This window comes from Daphnia carinata, chromosome 10 (assembly GCF_022539665.2).
Source record: "Daphnia carinata strain CSIRO-1 chromosome 10, CSIRO_AGI_Dcar_HiC_V3, whole genome shotgun sequence".
NCBI classification, from domain to species: domain Eukaryota; kingdom Metazoa; phylum Arthropoda; class Branchiopoda; order Diplostraca; family Daphniidae; genus Daphnia; species Daphnia carinata.
In genome coordinates, this window is record NC_081340.1 from 3,459,696 (window position 1) to 3,484,569 (window position 24,874).

Here is a 24,874-nt window from a genome sequence, read left to right on the forward strand (position 1 = left end):
CGCTACAGGTGACTCCTTCTGCGAGGCTCCTTGAAGACATCGTTCCCTTGTTTCCGCCATTTACTCGTTCCCTGGTTGGAATAACAGTGATAATAAATTGGCGATGTCTTGCATAATTGAAAATAAACGGACGTTTGTTTGCTATTCTTGGAGTGTGCAATGCAGCTCCTGGGTCAGCCACTTGTCCGCGTTCTGGCTCCTCCCAAGTTGTTTGGTGTTTGATTTTCTCATCGAACCGTTTGAATTCCTGAGCTTCCTTTTTGCCCATTTCCTGTTAACCTATAGTATCAAGAAAAGCAATGTTTTCAAATTCATCAGGATAATACGGAGCAACTAGTAAAGCACTTGGCTTAACGTTGCCCGATTCCGGCTTCACCGCCCTCTGTCCCCGGTAAGCCTTCCGTTCCATCGCCGAGAGCGGTAACCCAATCGTGAACGGCTTTGAGAACACCCTTCTCACCTGTGGCAAATTGTGCAAGTTAAAAAGAGTCTGCTACCACCACATAGGGTCGTGAAAACAATACCTTTCTCTTCACCAGTGATGTCTCTTCCGGGCTGCTTGCTTCCTTCATTTATTTCTGCATTCGGTAAGTAAACAAGATTTCTTAACGTTTTATCACGACATTGCGATAAGATACGTACCAGTAAATACGGTCCTACCCCCAGCTTCAGCAGTTGGCTGCTGTTGCTCACCCTCTTTAGAAACAAGAGTTTGTTCACAATGACATCAGAAAAGTTAGACTTAGGAATTCACACTCTCTACCTCGAGCTTTTTCAGTAGCTAATGGAAATAGACAAAAATTGGGTTGCAAAAATGGATTTCCAGTCTCCGATCTTAAAAGACACACAAAAAGGCTAAAAAGTTAGGTTAGCTTTCGTCAACCTAACTTCATGAGCTTGTATTTCCGATATGCATGTGACGTGCAATGTCCCACTACGTGAATGCTAGCCATTGCGACAGGCCGAATGCCGGTTGCAGGGTTCCGTAATAGCGTAGTCAGAGGTAGTAGAACGTCACTAAAGCGTAGCATAGGACGCGCCAGAGGGAAACTCTACTCATGGGAACCGTGATGGTCTCGTGAGATGTGAACGGCGGACCCACACCTGAATCACGAGATGATCACCACGGCTCCAACAGAGGGAGGCACATGCAAGTGCTTTATACTTGATTTTTTGCACGAAAACTGCGTTGATAAGAAGTTGTGGGACTCCCGTACCATGACGCGTTTTTAGTTATTAAAAATGAATTTCAGGTAAAATCTTTTAATGAACTTTATTTGATTTTTTGTGGTGATTCAAAATATATGCGTGATTTTCAAATCGACAAGTAATTTCTTTTCATAATAACACTATCACTGATGGTAGCTACCATTATCTTGCTGAACACTATAGCACCAATTACACTCTTAGTTGTAACTTATTAAACTTTATTTGTGCATTGTATTTTGCTGTTGGGTAGAAATTGTATATCTAAGAAGCGCTTGATCTCATTATGATCGCAATATAATTCGTCATAACATGCATCAAGCCAAACTCATGTAACACCAGACTACGCCGTACACAGCAGTTGGCCATTACGGTAACCAACCCGTCTGCGATAGCCATATCATCGTTGTATGCAAGGTTTGATGAACTCTGGTTAGGTAAGCATTCGCAAGAACACGTTGGGTCTAACGTTTGTCTAATGCCCTTTGTCTTCTATGACTCATCGCGAGGTGACCTGCTTGTATGTAATAAGAGCATGCTATAGCAACGCGGTATGGCTCCTAGCTACACACCTCTCTTTTTCTACATTTATCATACTGTGTACATACGTGTATCTCTTTACAACGGCTAGTAACATCGGCGAAACCTGAGCTAAAGAATTGATTGAAGCTCATTAAGAATATTTTAAGATCAACCGCTTTGGAAGGAAAACAAATTAAACTGTATTATATCGAATTTTTTAGGCAAGTGATTTCACGTGATTTCTTACGAGATACTCTTAAATGAAAGTGGAAGATTATCGTCGAATACTTCCAACTAAAAGCAATAAAAAAAACATCAAATATCAAGCGCTACAGGTGACTTCTTCTGCGAGGCTCCTTGAAGACATCGTTCCCTGGTTTCCGCGGTTTACTCGTTTCCTGGTTGAAATAACAGGGATAATAAATTGGCGATGCCATGAATAATTGAGAAAAAACCGACGTCGGTTGTTTTACTTGGAGTATGCAGTGCAGCTCCTGGGTCACCCACTTGTCCGCGTTCTGGCTCCTCCCAAGTTGTGTGGTGTTTCACTTTCTCATCCAACCGCTTGAATTCCTCAGCTTCCTTTTTACCCATTTCCTGCTTACCTATTGGGTCAAGAAAAGCATGTTTTAAATTTATCGGGATAAAACGGGGCAACTAATAAAGCACTTGGCTTAACGTTGCCCGATTCCGGCTTCACGCCCTCCGTCCCCGGTAAGCCTTCCGTACCATCGCCGGGAGCGGTAACCCAATCGTGAACGGCTTTTAGAACACCCTTCTCACCTGTGGAAAATTTTGCAAGTTAAAAAGCGTCTGCTACCCACCGCCCAAGTTTGTGAAAACAATACCTTTCTCTTCGCCGGTGATGTCTGTTCCGGGCTGCTTGCTTCCTTCCTTTATTTCTGCATTTGGTAAGTCAGTTTTTTTTTAACGTTCTATCACGACATTTCAATAAGACACGTACCAGTAAAGACGGTCCTACCTCCGGTTTCGGTAGTTGGCTGCTGTTGCTCACCCTCTTTAGAAACAAGATTTGATCACAATGTCGTCAGCGAAGTTAGACTTAGGAATTCACACTCTTTACCTCGAGCTTTTTCAGTGGCTTTTGCTCCGGTATCCTGAGCGGATTGTTTGGCAGCAGCAGCGTAATCCATAGTTTTCTCTTTGCCTTCTGAAAGTGCAATAGTTTGGCTTAACCAAAAATAGAACAGAGATAGTGTACTGGAAAGCTACCTCGTCCTTTTTCTGCGATCTTTGATCCCGTCTCCTGCATGGCTTCCTTTCCTTGTTGTGCTGTGTCCTTTGCCGACTCTTTCAGCTCTATAAGCATGAAAATTTTGTCATTCACGTACGAAATCTTGGCATGTTATGGTTAATTTTTTGTTTTCTTACCGTGTCCTTTCTCACTGGCCTTCTGGCCAGTTTCCTTAGCTGATTCAATTCCTCTCGAGGCCATATCTTTGGCCGATTCTTTCATTTCTGGACGGAAAAACAGTACATTAGCACGCGTACAAGTGACACAAGAAAGTCACAAAGGTACAAACCATGTCCTTTATCGGCCGCCTTCTGGCCAGCTTCCTTAGCCGACTCCGTTCCTCTCGACGCCGTATCTTTTGCCGATTCCATTCCTCTCGACGCCGTGTCTTTTGCCGATTCCTTCATTTCTGCGAGTTAGTCAAACAAAACGCGACATTTGTAGTATGCAATCAAATCGTAGGATCAGAATAGCGTACCATGTCCTTTGTCAGCGGCTCTCTGGCCCTTTTCCTTCAATGATTCCATGCCTTCGGAGGCAACGTCCTTAGCAGATTCTTTCATCTCTGATAACGTAACAAATGTGATGATATCAACGATTAACTGTGTAACTATTGCAAAAAAACGAACCATGTCCTTTGTCAGCAACTTTTGATCCTGTTTCCTTGGCCGACTCCATTCCCCTAGAGGCCATTTCTCTGGCGGATTCTGCCGTTTCTAAACAAGAAAACCCATACTTTAAACACATCTTCGAATGATTTGTTCGATTGAGGTAACGGAACTCACCACGTCCCTTTTGGGCCGCACTTGAAGCCGTTTCCTTTGCATAGTCTTTAGCTCCCTCAGTTGTTTCTTTCATCGATTCTTTGATATCTGCAATGAATCAGAACACAATTTAAACGCAATTTTCAATCCCAATTGATTGGCATGCTCGACATTAAGACGTAGTGCCACGCAAAATGTTTCAATCAGGCAAATTACTAACCATGCCCTTTATCGGCAGCTTTGGATCCAGCTTCTTTGGCTGATTCCACTCCTCTTGAAGCCATATCTTTTGCGGATTCAGCAGTTTCTAAAAACCAAACATGAAACATTAACTAAGCTACCATATCCCGCGATATCCTAGCTAGGGAACGTAACACTTACCACGTCCTTTCTCTGCGACTTTAGAGCCAGCTTCTTTAGCAGTTTCCATGCCTCTGGATGCCGTATCCTTTGCGGACTCTACTCCTCTAGAAGCCATGTCTTTGGCAGATTCAGCAGTTTCTAAAATGAGCAAAGTATTAGTAAAGTTTAACTCTCCAGCCAAAGATACGAAAAACAGTCCGTTGGACGGGCCACTCACCGCGTCCTTTGTCAGCGATACTTGAACCGGTTTCCTTCGCATATTCCGCTGCCCCGGAAGCCTTCTCCTTTGCGGCTTCTTTAACATCTAAAATAACAATCATTTTCGTCGAGATTAACCCAATATTTAAATAATTTGATCAAGCAAGAACGATTTCTTACCACGTCCTTTCTCAGCAATTCGCGAGCCGACGTCTTTGGCTTTCTCGACTCCTTCAGATGCCATTTCCTTGGCAGATTCAGCGGTCTCTGTAAAAATATTCCGTATTGTGCTCTTTCTACTAACAAGAGAGGTATGAAATCGATCAGCTTACCTTGTCCCTTTCCTACCATACTCGAGCCCGTATCTTTCACATACTCTGTAGCTCCAGAAACGGTCTCCTTAATCGATTCTTTTACATCTACAGAATACCAAAAATGAGTTAATACGAATTGAATTCTTGATCTATTTCTCCGACAACGCCCATGGGTGGCGGAATAGTTTGATTAGATGGATGATAGTAATTACCGTGTGCTTTTTCAGTGGCAGGCCGCACCCACTCACGAAGCGATTCCACGAATCCTTTGCCTTTCTTCGGCGCCTCTGCTTCGGCCTCTCTCAGCGACGCTTCCTGGGCTGTTAATATTCGTATGTTCATGACTAATTGCACTGTACGACTTGAAAACGCATTTCCAGTTTTACCTTGTTTTCTTTCGCCAATATCAGCGCGGGTTTCTCTTAGAGTTTCTTCCGCTCCATGACCTAGATTTTCCAATCCTTCTTTGAATTCTAAAACATAAGAAAAGTATGTAAGCTCGAGATACAACGTTAAGATTGATTAATTCACCTCTTCCTTTGTCTGCCAAGCCAGAACCAGTTTCTTGAATGGATTCCTTGGCGCCTGTGGCTCTTTCTTTCAACATCTCTTTTGCTTCTGCAAGAAAAACTTTACGTAAGGACATGAAATGCGCTTTTTATACAAACTAATTCTAACCATGTCCTTTCTCCATTGCTGCATCTTTGATTCCCGTTGCTTCTTCTTTTGCGGCTTCTTTGGATTCTGTAAAAGAACGTGCAACGTTACGCTAGTCACAACAATCAACTAATGGAGATATACCTTTTGCTTGCTCGGCACTGGTTTTAGTTCCCTCGCCACCTGTAAAAACAGCGTTTTGTTAACGTCGCATAGGCTTGATAATTGCCCTTAAATCATAATTTTACTCACTTTTTGCTGTTTCTGCAAACTCTGGTGTTAGGTAATCGCGGATTGTTCCCAAGATCCCTTTGCTTTCTTGCTGTCCTTCGGGCTGTCGGGCAGATTCCTTCATCGATTCCATACCCTCTTTGAAAGTGTTTAGAAGACAGCTTATCATTTAATACCCGTAACATATTTTTTACTCGTAAATATTACCACGGCCTCTTTCCGCGATGTTTGAACCAGTTTCTTTTGCCGATTCTTTTGCTTCTTCTGCTGATTGCTGGATGTTTTCTTTCGCTCCTTGGGCCGATTCCTTCGCCCCTTCAGCCTTTTCTTTGACAGATTCCTTTGCTCCTTCTGCTGATTCCTTTAGAGATTCTTTTGCTCCTTCAGCCGATTCTTTGATGTATTCCTTGGCATCTAGAAAGAGCATCGTTCATCAGTGTTCCAATCCGCGTTCTTATTGAAATTAGAATTCTCTCACCATGGCCTTTTTGGGCCAGACTTGCGCGAGCTTCCTCTAACTTTTGTCTGGCATTAGCAGCTGCATCGTAAGTGGAATCCTTGGCGCCAGTTAGTGTATCCTTGACGTAATCTTTGGCACCGGTGGCAGCATCCATGGAAGTATCTCGGGCACTGGCCATGGTGTCCATCACGGCTATTTAAAAAACGATTCTAACGATTAGAAGACGGGAAATTTAACTCGTATGTAAACTGTTAAAACCTACCGTGAGTGCCACCAGACAACGTATCCATAACGTACTCTTGAGCATGTGCTGCCGTTTCCGAAAGACCTAAGCCATAACAACATTTTCAATTGTTGCGCATCGTAACATGAGTAAAGAAACTTACTTTGAAGACTTTCGCTTACAGTACTCTCGACAGACTGCTTCGCTCCAGCAGCAGTTTCCATTAAATCTAAACGAGAAAATTCTTTCAGGAAAATGGTTTTTCAAACACTAATTATTGAACCTACCATGTTTTTTCTGTGCATATGTATAGCGAATAGTGTCCATTAGACCACGAGCAGATTCTTTGACTTGAGCATCAGCTTTTTCGATGTCATGAGGTGTAATTTCTGAACGTCATTCGAATGTTAAAAATAATGACCAAGAGAAGCCCACTTTGAACTCGTAATAATGTACCTGCTGGTTTATTTTCAGATGAGGTTGGCGTTATACTGCCAATTACGGACTCTATGAACGAGGGTTTCCTTTCAGTCTCTTCCGGTTGGGGTTCTGCAACATGCAATTTCTTTGTAAAACAGCTAGGAAAGGTGTAAATTACCATCAAAATAACGACACTCACGATTTTCTCCTTCAACGTGGGTTACAGTTGTGAACTGTCTAACCTCTTTTGGGTCAGGCTGTTTCCCGATAGGCTGCTGAATATCCTCTTGTTTAGAATCCATGATAGCTTTCAAACCCTGACGAAATTGAACTCTGGGAAATGTAAGCTGTAAAGCACGAAGGTGGCTAGTACCAACCAAACGATACATTAGTACAAGACTTGTAGGTAGATGTGGCTCGAGAGCCGGATAGCTAATGATTCACCTTTCCAAAAGCGTAGTTTATTAAATACTCGATCTAGCTCTCCTTAGGCGACGAGCAGGCGAATGATCTGAAGTGTTCGTTGTTGCTGTTCTCGCTTATAAGCCTCGCAAAACGTAGCCAACGCGATGACTGTATACGATTTAATAACGTTTTGTATTGTGTTTGGTCCTTTTTTCTGTCGCGATACACTTCAAGGGAAACGTATATCTCAAGGGAAGCGATCGAGAAAAGCATAGCATAATTCCATATTTTTTGTTGCAAGGACACTTTATGACATGGCAACGATAACTATATAATTAAGGGACATTTTTACTCGTGTTTTTCGTTAATTTACATGATGAGCTTGAAAGAGGTAGCAAAATCTGGTAGCTTTTTTACGACAAGTTGAAACTCGGCTTCGTTAATTGAACGGTTTCCTTCTACTCCGGCCTCTTCCAGGATCTGCAAGGTCAATTGGCACAAAAAGAAACACGTATGAGTAAGAGATATTATCTGGGGTTTTTGTCTTTTTTCATATTTTCTATTATGAAATAGCATTTACATAGCCGACGACTTCGTCCCTTTCCGGTAGTTTGGTAGAATTCTCTGAATCGCATGTTAGAAAATCGATGAGTCTCCCGAGATCAGAGGCTGTCAACAGACCATCGTTGTCAAAATCTGGAACGAGAAAAGGGATAAAGATATAAATATAAGTCGACAGATGATAGGTATTAAAAATAGCAAAAAAAAATTCGAAATTTACCGTAAATTCTAAATGCAAAAGATGCGCGGACGCTGGGTGGAGCCTTTTCGCAAAAAGCCTTGGGAAAGCAAGAAAACAGTTAAGGAAAAAGAAATCTGATAAAAAAAAGAACACATGACTAGCTGAAATGCGTAGCTCGACCTTGCTGTGGGTGAAAAGAAAACAAAAAAAAAAAAAGTCGTTGCTACTAAGACAAATGAAAGCTAAACTTACCGAAGCGAGATCGACGAAATCGTCAAACGAGAAACAATCGTCTTGTTTGGAAGAGAAAACGTACGCCAGACGCTGTCGGAAAGGATTGCACTGGTATAGAAAGAACAAACAAAAAAAGATATTTATGTTTTCGTCTAGTTGTTTGGTTGTTCCCGTGAATAACGGACAACGGGATGAAAACAAACAAAAACAATGTTTTCCCTACAACGTGAGTTGACTTTACGCAAGATCGGATGTGGGCCATATGCAACATAACGTGGTAAAAAATTGCTGACTTTGTGATGTGAGACAAGGGTTCGGATGAGCTAATCATTCATGGGTTCAAGTTACTTTCTACGTCGTCACATTAATCCCCGCTGAAAGATACCGATCGGGTTCGGCGTTCTTTAAATGAAACTTGTGAAAAGCCTGCAGCGTAGCCGCTGATGAATCAAGGTCGTGATATCGGGATTTGTAAATATGTGCCCACTACGCAGTTACAAACGTTTCCTTTATCCCTTATTTGATGGTATGAATTTCCCACCTTTCCTGCAAGATGATTCAGCGTGCGTCCGCATAGAGGAATGACTTGGCGTTAATTACAAGTGAAAAACAAAAAAAAAAAGATTCGAGCATCGTCAAAATTTCAACATAGCTGGAGACCACTATATGAATTATGAAATCTGGGCCATATCCAGAGCGCTCAGAGTCGCCTCACACCCACTATACAGAATTCCCGCAGTTTATTACGCAGTTTTATGAACCCTCAGTCACGTTTCAATGCTGTTGGGCATGCATGTGAAATCTGAAAACAGACGTTTACCGCTGGGAAAATCCTGTCGTTGCACAAATAGATATGTTATCAGTACATTGAATTAGTACCTTGAGCTCTTCAATTGACGCAAAAATATCGGCCGCTGGAAGTCTAACTCCAAATGGGTTGGCTTTTACGGCATTCGGATTTATGCGGTAAAACCGGTCAAACAGTCTATAACAACCCACTTTTATTATCAATTTGTTCCGGAATGAAAAACTCAAAAAATGGATTAGTCATTTTTACTGGTATATTACCGAATGATATCTCTGCGGCTGAAGTAGGTGAGTTCGCCTATTTTTTTTTAAGAGTAAAACGTTATTGAAGTTTCGTAACACACGAATGTCGTGAAAAATTTTTTTTTAAGTATGCCAATGTTTTTGTAACTTACAGCATTCGTCGATATCCTCAAGTGACAATAAAGTTGTTGGTTTAGCTCCCATTACTTTGTAGACTCCTATTCTGGTGGGGTCTGCGTCACGTGTTCAAAATACCAATGTGTCAAAAGGAAATAAAGCAGAAGTTTCACGCTACAGTGTGCAGAACGGACGAATGCTGCAAAGTTGTCGAGTGACCGTTCGTTAAATGCCTTGTGTGAAGAAAACGATTCTGTTGCAGAGACGTAACTTACACGCTGTTTTATCTCGAGTGACTTCGTGTGTGTGAGTTACACTTTCTAAATTTATCAATAGCTGCAAAGTCAACCCAAAACCCACCACACACTTCCAACGTTGCACCGAAACGAAAAATGCACGAGCACACGCCCATTATGCCATGAAAACACGTATGGCATTAGATATAGCCAGTAAAAACTCGGTTGACTGAAAAATAGAACGCTAGTTCACAGTCACCCGAAGCGATCGGACGTGGCGTGATTCGAATTACTTCACGACTAGCCCTTGCTGGTTTACTAGTCTGCTGGGCTTTATGCCGGAAAAAACTTAGCCATGTCCTTAAGTAAGATGATAGCTCAATAACTCTTTTCTTCAAGGACTAAGGAAGTGGACAGCCAATAGCTTAGTCTTATACTGTCGTGTGGATTTTCTTCCGCCTGAGCTGATGCCTTAGTTCAATGTCAAACACTATATTCTCATGCAACTTCATTGTACCTTAAGACTGAAAATGAAGAGATATTACTGAATCTCCTGTATAAATTCAATAAATCAATGTACATGACACCTTGTTTATTTGATTAACTTGATCTACAAACGTAAAACATATTCAAGCTGTATTGAATTCGTGACTTCCCCGAGTAGTCTTGACGAATCTGAGTCTTTCTACGTTGACGTCAGGGTACTTGGCTTGTAGAGCTTCTTTATCCATGTTGGGGAAGTATTTGAGAAGCATCGCTGCCTCTCTTTCATGAAGTCTAAAATAAAATTTGGAAGAATATTTTTTTTAACGGGTACATCGCAATTATCGTGGACAAAAATCTGAGAAACGACAGCTGAATTAGAAAGTGTAAGCATTCAATTAACCCACCTTTTTTGCTTGAGTCTCAATTTTCTTTCCTTTTCTTTGATTAGATATTGGAACTTCAATGTTGCTCTGTCTTTCACTTGTGTCACTGCTTCTATTGGCCCACGGACAACAGCTAATGGATCGGTAGGATCTAATGTATTTTCACCTCTAGGTTTTGGTGCTTCTTCACCAATTTCAAGCTGCCAATATGCATCATTTCTTTCATGAATGACTTGTTCGAGCCTGGTCATACTGTCCTGGATTTTATCGATTCGTTCTGGTGATGGAAAGAGATGACAAGCTTCACGACAATTGTACTCCATCGTCAGCAGCATATTCCTTTCCTTCAGGAGCACATACCTAAATGGTGGCCACAGGTTTATCAATTACCACAATAACGACACTTCTCGGATTTATTATTAGGGTGTTCAGTGGTTGATTATTTCAAGTACCATAATTTGTGTAGATCAACATTACTCTTGATTCGAAGCTCATCTAATGTCCAAGAACGGCCACTTTTGACTTCACTTGCTCCAAAATTTTTAGTATCATCGAAAAATTGCATTAAGTTTGATGATTTGAGCGAGGTCGTGTGAATGGAAGTAGAGTTTGCCGGTCGGAAACTTAAGGGACAAAGTCAATCAAACTGGATTAATCATTGAAGGTAAAGAGCATAGATTATACTAAAATTTGTATTACCATTTTGATGACGAAAACAAACCAAATGTTTGCTGACTATTAACTTTCTTATGAAACGAAAAAAAACACGTGAAGAATTTATTTCTCACAGGGACGGCCATTATGTGTTGTCTGTTGTGTTTTTTTAATGGATATTACTTAGAGAAGCAATTACTAGATGGCGGGAGCCACTATCTCGTTAAAAAAATGCGTATTTGCGTGACACAAAGGCATTAACCATTAAATCTCCTTTAGGCCGATAATTAACGAATCACGGAGGACATCAAGTTCCCGAATCTTTGAACGTTATAGTTGCATACCGAATATTTGTGCTGTATCGCAGCTAATGCGTACTGGCACGCTAGAGCGAACCAGCGCTTCTTGAATATTCGATGTATTTAAAAACAGTTCACCTAATGAAAAAAAGAACAATTTTCCCGGAATCAGCATTCACTTTTGAATATATCCTGTGATACTAAACCAATTCTGATGAGGTTCAATTTTTGCAAAAAAAATTTAAGCCCGACTAAATAAACCCGACTTTTCTCGGTCGGGCTTAAAAAAATTTTCTGCAAAAACTAAAACTCATCGGAATTGGTTAAGTATCATAGGATATACTTAAAATTGAATGCTGATTTCGGAAAAATTGCTACTTTTTTCATAAAGTTAATCGTTTTTGAAATACACCGAATATTTGATACAATACTAGCGCGCCAGTACGCTACAGCGCTAGCACGATGCAGAAATAATGGGTTTTTTTTTTGGGGGGGGGGGGGGTAGGGTGTAAAACAAATCACATTTAGTTTGAATAGTTCATAAAATATAAATCATAAGTCAAAACAAACTAATTTCTCTACATCTTTTTAAATTTCAAATCTAAGTCGTGTATTTTAATAGCAATATCAGGTTTTTTAAAAATTAATAAAAAACAGAAAAAGTCGGGCTTGTTTTGTCTTGCTTATTTTTAAGCCTGAATGGACTAAATTCTCGTTAGGAATGGCCAAGCTATGGCCATGCTAGCTTTTGGCTAAAAATAATTCGTTCAAGCATCCTACAAGAATTACGAAATGTTAATCAAAATTTAATAATTAAATTCGTTATTTCAGCCAATACCGTGCCTATACGAGTGAATGCTACCGTCGTCTGTCACGTCTGCCATAAGATGCGTAAAAATGAAAGCATATTTGCTCTATTGTTTTTGAAAGTTTTCACATTGTTTTTGTGCATCTACATCAACAAATAGGTAATGTATGAGCATTATTCTTACCCAAGCATTGTTTTTTTTACCTTATTGCTAGAATTGAGAAAGTGGAAGCAGGTTGTGTTAGCAAGCAGTGATAAGTTGAACTTCGACTAGCTTGCAAATCAAGGCTTAGACTTTGCTTTGGAAAATGCAATCATCTGACTTTTTGAGATTAACTGTCTCTAAGTTTTTCTTGCATTACAGAGCATTATTGGTAAATTCAATACTCGACTATTACATTTCAAGGAGTCTCACATAGAAAATGTAAGAGACTCCTTGAACATAAGTTGATTCAGAAAGATTGGCTGGACTGTTTTAAGCTCGAACCTACTATTGAAGCAATTACAATTTAGGGCATCTGTTTTAGTTCATTTATATCTAGCAGATTAAATGATTTATTTGTCTTTTTCACCTTTGTATTCCCACATTGTGATATTTACGTTACTAGATTTGAATTCTTTACATCTTCATTCAACCAGCAAAGCTGTATGACACAATTATTTGTGATAAGTTCTTGTTGAAAGGAGATAGAAGATAATAAAAATTGTATTGAATTTAAGCATAATTTTCTTTAAAATGAAAGCCTATTTTACAGAACCTCTCGTCTTCAGTCAGTTTAATCATTGTAGCCCCAGTAATTCCAGGAAATCATCCGAGCTAGCTTTCGAACTTGTGTCATTAAAAAAATCCTGTCGAATCATAATCGTACATTGATCTTTTTTCTATCAAACGTTATGTTGTTCATCCAGTCCTTCTTTATATCTGTTACGCAGGGCCAATAAGAAAGAAAGTTTTGATTTTCGCCCCACCGTGTCTGTCTCATCGCTGTCTTTGGCTTTGCCACCGGCACATCACTGTCCTCGCCTTAGCCTTCGCTGTCTTCGCCGACGCTGTCTTCGCCTTCGCCGACGCTGTCTTCGCCTTCACCATCGCTGTCTTCGCCGTCGCTATCATCGCCTTCGCCATCGCCGTCTTCGCCGTCGCTGTCTTCGTCTTCGCCATCGCCGTCTTCGCCGTCGCTGTCTTCGTCTTCGCCATCGCTGTCGTCGCCTTCACTGTCTTCGCCGTCATTGCCTACGCCTGCGCTGTCTTCGCCGTCGTGGCCTTCGCCTTCGCCTTCGCCTTCGCCTTCGCTGTCGCTGTCGTCGCCTTCGCCGCCTTCGCTGTCGCTGTCGTCGCCTTCGCCTTCGCTGTCGCTGTCGTCGCCTTCGCCTTCGCTGTCGCTGTCGTCGCCTTCGCCTTCGCTGTCGCTGTCGCTGTCGCTGTCGCTGTCGCGTCGCCGTCGCCGTCGCTGTCTTCGCCTTCACCGTCGCTGTCTTCGCCATCGTCTCATTGCCGTCTTCTCCTTCTCACCGAGGAACGTCGTGCTATGGTATTGTTATGTTTTGATGTATAGAATTAGTTAACTCGTTGGCTGCCACCCCGTTTTGTCCCCTTTTTTTTGTTAGCTTGTAGGGACGGGCCGCGCTGCTCTGCCCCATGGTCTATCTGCCATGGGGTGGGACTGTCGCCACTGCCCAAGATTCGCCTTCGGGCGCTTAGGCAATGCACCGTAGGGACTTCCCTTTGTCGGTACGGTGGTAAATCCTGGGGTGTGCATTCCCGGAAAGGATTCTATCACCGTATCAGCCCGGACTTGTCGTTTGACAAGTCCCTCTTTGTCGGCGATCCTTCAGACGCGATACGTAGATATTGTAGTTAAGCAACCTAAGTGTGGCGTGGCAGCCAACGAGTTAACTAGTTAGTTGTATTTGTGTATGTATTTATGTGTGTATATATGTATGTATTGATGTATGCTGTATGTAAAATAGTGGCGGAATTGTTGGGTGGAGGTGGGACAATAAAAATAATTCATCTTTTATTACTTTCTCCCTTGTATTTCATTTTACATTACTTGACTTATTTCAGTCATAAATATCATGAACTCGGTTACTCGTTTAAACCGAACTGTTATATTTAAAATCCAGCTATCGCCGAAAATTTATTAAAACACATTTTCTTATTATAGGGCAAACATACTTACTTTTTACTGATATGAACAAACAAAACCAAGACTTGAGATTGTTTCCTTTGGAAATTTCCATATAAATGTCAAACACAATTGTTTGGTAAAAAAGGAGAACCACTTATTCCTGATCAGCACAAAATCACAATACTGAGAACGAATTTAAACAATGTGCATCTTTAAATTCCCAATTTTTGTCCGAAGAAGGTACTAATTCACCAAAAAACGATACTGGATATATTTTATTAAAGCTGATAACATAATATTTGTAGCATTTCTTTCTGACAATGATCCCACAGCCAACGCAGCATATAAGGACCCGGAGACCTGCAAGTATAGTTACAGAAGTAATACTGTTAACAATAAATGGTGAAAACCACTACTGAGACCAGCAGGAATCATACCACTAGGTTGTGAAAAATGTTACGAAGATTGAAAGTCTTTATTAGAAGGAATTTTTCATAGCCAAGAATGGTGCATTAGACTTACAAATTTGAAATACATATTAGTAGTTAAGGAAGAATCTAGTCATGATTTTCCTTTAAATAATTCTTGAATTGTAATGCTACTTCTTTCAAAATAAATTTTTGAGTGTACTTTTAAGAATTTATACAAATTTCCTTCACCATACAAATCTTCAATCGAGCCATGAACAGAAAACTATTTTGAATACATATCTTAAAAAGCTGAAAACTGGCAGTGAAATTCCATTACAGCCATCTTTATAGAGATTCGTTTAGTTATGATTACTATCTGTTAGCAAAATGGTTGCTTTTGACTACCACATATGATTGAAAAGCTACTTGTCACACCAATAGCAGGCCATGCTTCTTTTGTATGAAATTCTTTGCCAGAATACCTTGAAACTATGAATAGATGTCTCGCACAGTTTAAACCTATCATGATGCGGAAAAGGGAAAGTCTACGTTAAAATACCTCAAAATACAAGAAATATGCAGGGAAATTCCAAAAAAGTGAACGTTCATCTTAGTTACCATCCATCATGGGTGCCAGACGAAAGAAGACTGACAGCTGACATTACCATGGAACTGTTCGGTAGTTGTTTACTTGTCCCCTAGATGTCTCGAGCATAGGGAGGCCACCAGAGCACTCTGGCGGGCAAAAACTGCCATAGCGTTCTGGCACTTGGTGGAGCTTAACATTGTTGCTCAAAATGTTTCACAGGCTTTGCTACTCTTGGTATATGGTGGCAATCGTGTTTCCGGAGAGTACTGGCGATTTATCAACGCCATCTATGGGGCTTAACACGCGTAGCTCTAGAGGTTTTGCAGGCGTTACCTCTCCTTTTTTACTTTATGGCTGTCATCCAATGCTACCGTAATGTCTTCAAGTTCCCTATCAATTAAAGTTTCTTTAAAGAAATTAAAAGCGAATTTGTATAAATTATTGTTTAGAAAACTTACGTAATCGAAAGACTTCCAGCAGGACTTTTTCGAAAGACAAATAACGGCAAACCCAAGCATAGTTTTACAGCACATTTAATGATCCTATTAGCAATTTCCATGAATAGTATAACATACTCCTGGCCAGCATGGCCAAAACATTATCTATTAAATAGAAACGTATGTAAGTTGGTATGATTGATATTTCCAGCATCAACACCTATTTTTACGATATTTCTCTTAACAGATGGCGTTGGCGACGGTAAACAAACTAAAATCACTTTAATTGCGATTTATTCAGAAACTGTACGACTTAGAGAAAACCAGCCGCTATATTCAGAATCAGCGTTCAACGCTGATTATTTCGGGTCAGTTTCATCCAATTCCATGAGATGTCATATTTTGCTGATTTTGACAAAAGTGGGAAGGCTATAGCCTTCCTACTTTTTCAATTTTGGTCAAAATTTAGAAATCCTTTTAAATACATGTTTTTGATTGAGAATTCAATGACGATTCTAAAATTCAACATGGTTTTTTTGTGCGACTTATAGTTTTTTAGTTATCCTGGCTTGACTGGCATTTCCAACATCGAAACCGATTTTTACGATATTTCTGTTAATAGATGGCGTTTGCGACGGTAAACAAACTAAAATAACTTCGATTTGATTTGATTGAAAATTGATGTTATGTAGAACAGTTTGGGCCACTCAAGCTAGGTTTAAAATTAAGTCAAGTAAGGGCCTGTACAAAGTGGAGTTGAACAGACTTTTTCCCAATCATTTCCTAAAGGAAAAGAAGCCTAACAATCACAACGGAAATTGTGTAATAACAATAGTTATAGCCAACATAAGTTACCCTTTGTCTCTGTTAGTTATAAACGTACTATAATTTCTCTGTACGAGATTTAGAACTTAACTAAAGATTTGTACTCTAATATAATTCTACGTCCTAACCAGAACCAACAAAATAGTATATCACCACTGAGAAGACATAAATAAGACCTGCATATCCACATTGGTGCAGTTTTACTTCACCATGAAATTGGTTCGCTACTTCAAAAATATTCAGTTAGAACCACAGCAGCGCACAATCACTTTTTATTCTAATAGATCGTAAGACATATGTGTGCCAAATGAAGCTTTGACGATAACGCTCGCAATCCATGGAGAGAAATATCGTTAAAAAGTATTGGCAGTGATCTCAGACAACGCCATCTATAGAGAAAATCTGAAAAAATGTTAGGGCGTCAACGCCATCTATGGAGAGAAATATCGGTAAAGGGACCATCGCCATCTATGGAGAACAATATCGGTAAAAAAGTTACCGAGCAACGCCATCTATGGAGAAAAATATCGTTAAAAAGAGGGTGGCAATGTACTCATCTCATCTAGAAAGAGTCCCTATCGGGAAATGGTACAGATGATGGTCCATCTTATCTAGAGAGGATCCCTTTGGAAATTCGGCATCAATATTAAAATCACTTTTGCTTCAAGGTTATGCATCTCCGCATATAGTAAAAAAATTTGACAATAATCCGAAATATATTTTTTAGGAAAATGTTTTCAAATAGCTTTTTTTCTTGCACGTCAGAATACCGTTGGGGAACCTGAGACAGCATCCACTAATTCCAGGATGGCGGTAATTTTGTCTGTCTCGTTGGAATCTCGTACGGTTAAAATGAGTATTAATCTTCAAATTGCCACGATTCGAATAAAAACTTCTTTATCTATGCCAATTGTGGAAGGAAGAACGTTCAGAAGTTTGCCTCTCAGCTCAGTATTCACGTATTCGTTGCCTAACATTGTCAAAATCCAATCTTGCATCTGCATAATCAAATTGTTAGAAATGTGAAATTTTATGCAAGCGCATTTCTTAAGAGGTGCCTCACGTTTTTCTTGACTACAGCCCATTGTGGCTGGCCGAATAGATGACTCATGCCAAGTGAGAAATATTCCCAAAGATTTTCTCTTAATTTCGTGAACTGACCTTCCTTGCTCAGTTGGCGATGGAACACTAGCGTATCAGACATGACGGCCACGACCAGAGCAAATATATCCATCAGATTAAGAAAATTCTGGTAATAAAAAGAATTAGTAGGTTACGCTACAGACGTGCCAAGAAATATTACCTGATCTTCACCAAGAGGTTTCAGCGCAGTAAGTTGAATGTACGACAGGAACTGCAAAAGGAAGCTGTGCGACGATTTGAAATTCGCACCAATACACTGGTGAACAAGTTCCACGATTTCATTGTCCAACCTGAATGCGTAATTGATCAGCATAGTTAAACAGTTTTATAACTATAGGTAAATAGTATCTTACTGAGGTAAATAGAGCGCAACTTGCAATCCTTTCAGCAGAAATTCTAAAGCCGTTTTAGAGTGGGATTCGTTTGAGGCAAAGAGAAGCGTTGCAATCAACTTTTTAGCTGTGCTCTTCGACGGAGCGCATAATGGGCGGTGCGCGCCAGAAACTAGGCAAAAACAACTTGCAAAATGTTTCAGAGATCGGAAATCATCAGCTAGAATTGGAAACAGTTTCACTAGAATATTGGCAATAGTTTCCTTCACTTCAGCTGGGATTTGTTGATCAGCCGTATTTAAGGAATGCCGTAATCGAGTTAAGATTCCTGAAATCTGCGTTTGTTCATTGTCCAGCACCACATAAAGGAAATCTTGCACAGATTTTACCGGCAGCGCCTTACAGATAGGTCCCAGGTACGAAAGAGCCACTACGGCTGATTTTCCCTAAAAACTAAACATGAAATCTAGTTTCTCGAGATATAAAATGTCCTTTTCTCACGTCTAGAGGATTTTTGATGAACAGATTTTCGGCAATAGTCTGGGCGGAAAACGAGTGAGGAACTTGATTTAACACAATTTCCATGAACTCCGGTTCCAGATCCTATCAAAATTTGATAAAAATCAATGAGGCTCGCTAGAATGTTGAATAAAACATACGTATTGCTGCGCAATTGGCAAAAGTGACATCCAGTTAAGCGGAGGTAAAGGCCTTTCAAACGGTCCTGTAAGCACTTTAAAGGCAACGGACATCCGCACTCGACTGACTGAATTGATTTCGCAAATTCGCTGTATGTAGACTACCAAGGCCGCCAGGACACTGTCTTCTTTCAGTGAACTGTGAGATTGGATGAGATTATGAAATAATAAAACTTGCATTTAAAAGACGTTTACGAAGAATAGTTGGGTGGTTCGTTTTTCTTCGTGGCATCGTTAGCTGCCTTTTTATAAATCCAGATCGGCATAGACCGGATTTCTTCTTCGATTAGATGAGACAGCAGAGCGGCGAAACCATTCATTACAATTTCGTCATCATAGAAATCCATAAGTTTCATCCAACATAGGCCAGGAAGGTAGTCGAGTACATCTTCAGCTTTAATGACCGTTTCTGTTTTACCAGGTGGCAGATATTTCGCAGGCACTTTCAAATCGTCCTTGCTCGAATCCGGCATGCATTTCAAATTGAAATCTTTCTTGGGAAAACGACTTAGCGATCTGCGCAAAAGACAAGCTGAAGTAAATTACGGAACAATATTTGTCATTTCAAACACAAACCTGAGCGCTATGCAACGTACTTCCGGTGAACTCGCCGTGGTGGATATTTTAAACAATGTTGTTATGGCTTGGTGGATAAATTCGTCATATTCCTCATTGTCGATCCTCAATTCGGCTGTCAGTCCAAGTAAATGGCACACTTCAGATACTACAGACGTTCGATTATCCTGATTTAGTTTTGGTGCTAGAAGATCCCATACGGATTTTAGATCAACAACTTCGGCACGGCACAACGATATAAGACTGCGGAGGGACAGAGTGGCAATTGTGGCACTGCTGACAGTGCTTATTTTGCCAAGAGAAGAGTTGAGCAAATCCGAAATTATGGATAGCAGTTCCGCCCCATACTTGTCTGATCTAAGACCCAAGTGAAGACAGAATGATATAATTATAAGGTTTAATTTACTTTTACCTATTTTTACATATGATGTCAATTGCTGTCGCTTTCGCAATAAGGAATTCTTCTGTTTGTTGTTGGTCCGTATTCAAAACTTTCTCCAAATACGGGTATACACGATCCTCTACTTTCCACAATTCAGCAAGTAATCGAGTTCTCACAGGTCTTAGCTGTGGGCTAGAAGACAAGGCCTCAAAAATCTGGAGCACTCGTGGTACGCAGGTCTGACAAAAAGAAATGACAAAAAGCTTGGTAAAATATTGGGAGCTAAAACATTTTGATAGTTACAAATAATTACCTTGTCTATTGCTAAGGAAGGGAGATGATAAAGAATGGCAAGTTTTGCTTTTCCGTTTGAAGGTGCAGTTAGTTTCTTCAAAAGTAGTGTAAGCAACGATTTTGCATACAACTTTGTGGACGAAACGTATTCGATAGCAGCTTCTAATGCAGAAATGTCCCCTGAACGCCAAAATACAGCGCAATTCAATAAAAATATTGCATCGGTTAACGACGAGCGATCGCATGACCGACAAGAATCCGAAAGATTTGGTGGCGAATGATGCTCAAGGCGTTTAGCGAGTTCTGCTGTAGCTAATGCTATTTGTATGCTCGGCTCCGTACGAGACAAATGATGAATATACCGCGTTGACTTAATGCTATCCGGTGTAGCCTTATCGGATGTCAAAAACGGCGTTGGTGTTGACTCAACAATTTCCATCACACTCGATTCCAATTTGGTTGAATACGGGAATATAGGCAAGATCGCACATTGAAGTATACCCCAGACGTACGAGTTGCAGTGCTTTTTTGCAAGGCTTCGGCAAAGATCTAAAAGAGGTTCATAGCAGTTGGCATGGCACCCCATCAGAAACTGACCTACCATCACCGCGATTGGTTCCACTTCTAATGCGCAGTTGTCGACGAGCTGTTTCAGCAAAAAAACACAGTGGTGAATCCCGATTCCAAATTTGTTGTGACATGTTTGCATGGCTGATGTTAAGAGGATAGCTAATATGCTAGCTAAATCATCTTCACCTTTATGTGTAATAGCATATTCACACAACTGCTGTACACACACAAGGTGGAAGTTGGTGCTGATTTTTTCATGATTCTAGAATGACCATATTTTAAGTGTTAGTTCAGAAATATTCTTTAAATAAAATCTCAATTTATAAGCACCTGTTGATGCTGCCACACCAAAGTTTCCAATAACCAATCAACGATTAATGGATTATTTCCAACATGCAACTTTCCTACAAGTATGCACAGAAGAGAAGTACGTGCTTCATAGCATCCATGGCATAAAGTGTAAATCACAAATGGTTTAATTTCCTTTAGTGCTTGAACTTCAAAAATTCCACATGAAATGATGTTGCTGATTTGTTGCATTATGTAAGGCCAAGACTCAGGTTGCATTTCGTACAACGAAATGAATGGATGTCGTCCTCCCTGATATGATCCTCGAAGCATTAACTGTGCAACAGTATCAGTCAAGAGACCATAATGTCTTTGCAAAATAAAATTATTTTTAGATTGCTTTTAGTTGGGCTATTACTTGGATTACCACAGTAATTTACCTGGCTGTGGAAGCACTTGAGAGTAATGCAGTAATACTTTCATGTATTCCAAGGTGTCCGTTAAGGGTCAAGTTGAGAACAGCATGGCTGGCCTCAAAAGCAACTGCGTAGTCTGGGTCTCCACAATGATTCCACAAGAAAGTTAATTCAATAATTTTTTCACCATCTTTACGATCTAGTTCCATGAGTTTGTTTGTTAATTGTTGCTCCACATCGCTAAACACCTACATTTGTGTGATATCGTCAAAGTTTCAGGAATGTTAGTCAGTATTCTCACACACGACGTATGAAGACAGATTAGAAAAAAGAAATTTTCAACATTCTTACCTGGTGAAGTAAAAAAGCATTTCCTTTGGATTGTTCAAGTTTTCGAGAAATCTTTTCCATCATTAACTTTTTCTGTTGCTCGTAAATAAACACACACTTTAATCAAAAATGTATAATTTTTCCACAAATTTGTTATGAATCTAGCGCCCTAGCCCTCTCGTTCATCACTACGAAGTTCTAGCTACTGCCGTCTGCCAAACTTTTTTGTCTCGCTAACACCAAACCATTTAAAAATTTTATGTTTGATTCGTTTCTGGGGGGGGGGGGGGGGGGGTTAATGTATTGAATTTTCATTGCTTCATCGAAACATGAACAAAAGATTATATAAACTAATTTATAACAACGAAATCGTTTTTTATTTTTACAGTTATTGTTAACTATGGCCACCAGATGTCCTGACAAACATGAATTTATAATAATTCAAACACTTGAAAACAAGTACAGAAAAAAACACGCAATTGTGCTTTCTATTGATAGATTTTATTAGATACAGTAGATGCAATTTCATACGTCCTGCATATGATAAGTTATGTGCTAACAATTTAGTCCCACTTCCATTTCGGTTTATGGACAGTCAGTTTGTTTTTGTCTTCATCAGCTCCCGATCGAAAATTTCCCGAGAGGCCATTGAAACCTCCTAGACCTGCCTGTTGGAAGCCTTGGCCAGCAAATTGGGAACCTCCATTGAGTCCGGAAACACCACCAAATCCGCTCGGATGTCCGAATCCGGATAGACCACCCAGCCCACCATTAATGCCACCGAGTCCATTTAAACCGCCAAACCCGTTTGCGCCGTTTATTCCTGGCGAGCCACCTAGGCCCCCCAAACCGCCAAGTCCATTGACTCCACCTAGTCCACTTGCACCACTAAGTGCTCCAGTACCGAAGCTACCTGGATGGAAATTATTTACCCCACTGAGCCCACCAGAGGCGAAGTTGGAGCCTAGGCCGCCAAATTGCGCACCGGAGGGGCTGAGAAACTGCTGATTTCCACCAAACTGTGCATTAGCCGGATTGAGAAATTGCTGATTCCCACCAAACTGTGCACTAGCCGGATTGAGAAACTGTTGATTCGCACCAAATTGCCCAAACGAAGGATTCTGGAATTGTTGATTCCCAACGAATTGCGAACCGGACGGATTCAAAAATTGTTGATTGCCACCGAACTGCGAAGCTCCAGGATTAAGAAATTGTTGGTTGCCACCGAACTGCGCACCCGTTGGATTAAAGAACTGCTGCTGGTTGCCTCCAAATTGCGATCCTGAAGGATTAAGAAACTGTTGGTTGCCACTGAGTCCACCCAATCCGCCGAAGGATCCGAATCCCGCGCCTGTTTGCTGTCCGAAATTAGACCCCAATCCGCCGAGTTCAGCCACACTTGCCGCTGTTTGGGGGGCGGTGTCGGTTGCTCCATCTGCAACAGTCAATCACATTTAATTTCTTTATTTCTTCAATCAATTCGTCTTGCAGTTTCGCACGCTTACCTGGTAGAGTATTCCGAATGGCTTGCAATGAATTCGTTAGCATGCTCTGCAGACCTCCAGGTGTGCTGTTTAATTCAGTGATAAACGCTTCGGCCGTTGATGGACATTTGGTAAATTGTTCCCGACACCTATTGGTGTCCCGATGTGCCACACCCCATAAGGCCGCTTCAATAGGCGCATAAGCTCCAAATTCTTGGAACCGCATCAGTTGTAAAACGCTAAAAGAATTATACAAAAAGAAACATGTAGAAAGCCTTGAACAAGATTTTCTGAATACGGAACTTATAAGCCGTTTAATAGAGAATAGAATCTTACCCTAAAATAGACCGAAAAGTGCTCGGATGCGAAAGATTTAACGCCCCTTGTGCGTTTTCATTTAATGCGGGAAATACGGTGGGAGGAACCAGAGCGCTTGTGCGATTAAATAGACCTCTACCGAGTGGACAACGTTGATTTATGTTAAATGAATGTTGATAAATCTGTAAAGAAATAGAAAGTTTACCTGTTGGCCATAAATTCACATGCTAAACGCGATGCGCATTTCATTCGATCCAGTTCGACAACAGTTTTTACCACGTTATTGACCTGTCCAACTCCTTGCCTACAGTCATGAATGAAATGCAAAAGAGAGTTACTATAGAAAGCTCGTTTTGATTTTTGCGTGTATCAACAACTAGTAAATTCCTCTAGCCAAACAGCCTTTTTCTAATCATTGGAGAAAAGTCGAACAAGTTTGGGAGCCTAGGAAAAATGCCATTCAACAACTCGCGAAGAGAAAGTGTCACGTTCAGTTAGGCGTAAGTTGAAAAAAAAAAAAAACCGTGTATGAAAACACATGCTGGTTTATAAGGACAATGCTTTCACTTTTAAAATCAAACAAACAAAAATACTTTTCGTCTGTATGTCTGGATAATATTGTACATGAACACAAAGAAGATTACGAATAAGAAAAAATGTAGAAATTATTTACAAGATAGGAGGCGCTCCGGATGCAGCTCCCGAGCCAAGGCTGCCCAAACTAGCCAAATTGGCCACATCGGATAGGCCTCCGAGAACGTCTCCCGTAAGGCCGTTTTGAGTGAATATGTTTGCTGCTCCTCCGCCAAGTCCGTTGGAGCCCTGGCCGAATCCTCCGAAGCTGCCTTGGCCGAAATTATTCAACTGTCTTTTTTCTCTGACGAGTTTGTGCATGTCGCGAGACACGACCAGATGATTAACAGCCGCTTCGACGGTGTGATAGAATTCTTGCATCAGCAAAGACGCGTCGGGCAGATCTGGCTTGTCGACGGCACTCAAAGATTTCGTCAACGCACCCGGCAAGAGCAGACAAACGGAAGAGATTTGAATAAAGCGCCACATGATTCTTAGTTTAGGGAATTAAAATCAGCAGCTGGAGCACTAGAGGATCACGCTCGTAAGAGAAACACACATGGAATGAAAGGAGAAAACGCAACCGAAAAGAAGTATCCTCGTACTGCGCACAACGTGAAAAAGAAGGTCATCGGCTCGGGTGAAAGCCGCTTTCCACACGGATCGTATACGTATGTGCATCACCATGTATGTGTATACACCTCATCCGGAAAATTTCACTTTTGCCTTCATCATCATCTCCCGTCTGAGACATTTTGGGGTGTTTCCAACGAGTCTCTGTCGATTGTAGGTCACAGGGGCTAGCAGCGTTACATTAAGGTTATACTTCCCGGATCAACGTGTGGGTGTTTGCAGATAGATTCAATTTTCCTGGTGTTTACTATTTTCTTCTTTCTTCATGTTGATTCGAATTCGGCCAACTGTTGACCAACGGGAACTGTTTAGCCGTTGAGAAACTTCACGAAAGGTGGCGTGGAACTATCGTTTCAATGTAACGGAGGAGGTGTGTCCGTTTCACCTGTGTATTCAAACCGTGAATCACATCGTGAG

The 24,874-nt window shown here is 40.8% G+C and overlaps 4 protein-coding genes across 13 annotated transcripts; all 4 read right to left on the reverse strand.

Annotated features, from left to right (window-relative positions):
* LOC130700689 (uncharacterized) lies at nt 1–24,293 on the reverse strand. Of its 9 annotated transcripts, XM_057522684.2 has the most exons (32): nt 24,283–24,293; nt 7,058–7,096; nt 6,813–6,979; nt 6,650–6,742; nt 6,481–6,582; nt 6,357–6,422; nt 6,233–6,298; nt 5,989–6,162; nt 5,718–5,924; nt 5,532–5,648; nt 5,424–5,462; nt 5,301–5,366; nt 5,154–5,240; nt 5,009–5,095; nt 4,835–4,942; nt 4,641–4,727; nt 4,489–4,575; nt 4,328–4,414; nt 4,129–4,248; nt 3,968–4,054; nt 3,769–3,855; nt 3,613–3,699; nt 3,462–3,548; nt 3,273–3,392; nt 3,121–3,207; nt 2,962–3,048; nt 2,813–2,899; nt 2,693–2,746; nt 2,577–2,630; nt 2,398–2,511; nt 2,202–2,333; nt 1,983–2,126 (listed from the first exon to the last, which is right to left on the reverse strand). In XM_057522684.2, the coding sequence occupies exons 3-32, from the start codon at nt 6,913–6,915 to the stop codon at nt 2,116–2,118; spliced, it is 2,790 nt and encodes a 929-aa protein (XP_057378667.1). In that variant the 5' UTR covers nt 6,916–6,979; nt 7,058–7,096; nt 24,283–24,293; the 3' UTR covers nt 1,983–2,115. The 9 variants fall into 9 exon arrangements, with proteins under 9 accessions (XP_059353256.1, XP_057378667.1, XP_059353257.1 ...); XM_059497274.1 differs by lacking the exons at nt 7,058–7,096; nt 24,283–24,293 and having other exon boundaries at nt 3,273–3,316; nt 3,350–3,392; nt 6,813–7,023; XM_059497273.1 differs by lacking the exons at nt 1,983–2,126; nt 7,058–7,096; nt 24,283–24,293 and adding an exon at nt 1–71 and having other exon boundaries at nt 6,813–7,023.
* On the reverse strand, nt 7,192–11,092 carry LOC130701782 (uncharacterized). The gene is made up of 12 exons (XM_059497302.1): nt 10,966–11,092; nt 10,719–10,889; nt 10,288–10,626; nt 10,033–10,174; nt 9,835–9,868; nt 9,197–9,277; nt 9,063–9,099; nt 8,874–8,979; nt 8,013–8,102; nt 7,800–7,857; nt 7,599–7,714; nt 7,192–7,498 (listed from the first exon to the last, which is right to left on the reverse strand). The coding sequence occupies exons 1-12, from the start codon at nt 11,064–11,066 to the stop codon at nt 7,388–7,390; spliced, it is 1,386 nt and encodes a 461-aa protein (XP_059353285.1). The 5' UTR covers nt 11,067–11,092; the 3' UTR covers nt 7,192–7,387.
* On the reverse strand, nt 17,150–21,660 carry LOC130700673 (focadhesin-like). Of its 2 annotated transcripts, none has more exons than XM_057522660.2 (13): nt 21,471–21,660; nt 21,144–21,367; nt 20,746–21,073; nt 19,865–20,677; nt 19,582–19,790; nt 19,170–19,526; nt 18,789–19,109; nt 18,555–18,732; nt 18,397–18,498; nt 17,917–18,341; nt 17,724–17,853; nt 17,484–17,669; nt 17,150–17,418 (listed from the first exon to the last, which is right to left on the reverse strand). In XM_057522660.2, the coding sequence occupies exons 1-13, from the start codon at nt 21,531–21,533 to the stop codon at nt 17,287–17,289; spliced, it is 3,468 nt and encodes a 1,155-aa protein (XP_057378643.1). In that variant the 5' UTR covers nt 21,534–21,660; the 3' UTR covers nt 17,150–17,286. The 2 variants fall into 2 exon arrangements, with proteins under 2 accessions (XP_057378643.1, XP_057378649.1); XM_057522666.2 differs by having other exon boundaries at nt 21,144–21,246; nt 21,471–21,592.
* LOC130700757 (uncharacterized PE-PGRS family protein PE_PGRS10-like) lies at nt 21,804–24,410 on the reverse strand. The gene is made up of 5 exons (XM_057522742.2): nt 23,925–24,410; nt 23,457–23,555; nt 23,270–23,386; nt 22,955–23,172; nt 21,804–22,884 (listed from the first exon to the last, which is right to left on the reverse strand). The coding sequence occupies exons 1-5, from the start codon at nt 24,311–24,313 to the stop codon at nt 22,013–22,015; spliced, it is 1,695 nt and encodes a 564-aa protein (XP_057378725.1). The 5' UTR covers nt 24,314–24,410; the 3' UTR covers nt 21,804–22,012.
* Between the last annotated feature and the right edge of the window lie 464 nt (nt 24,411–24,874).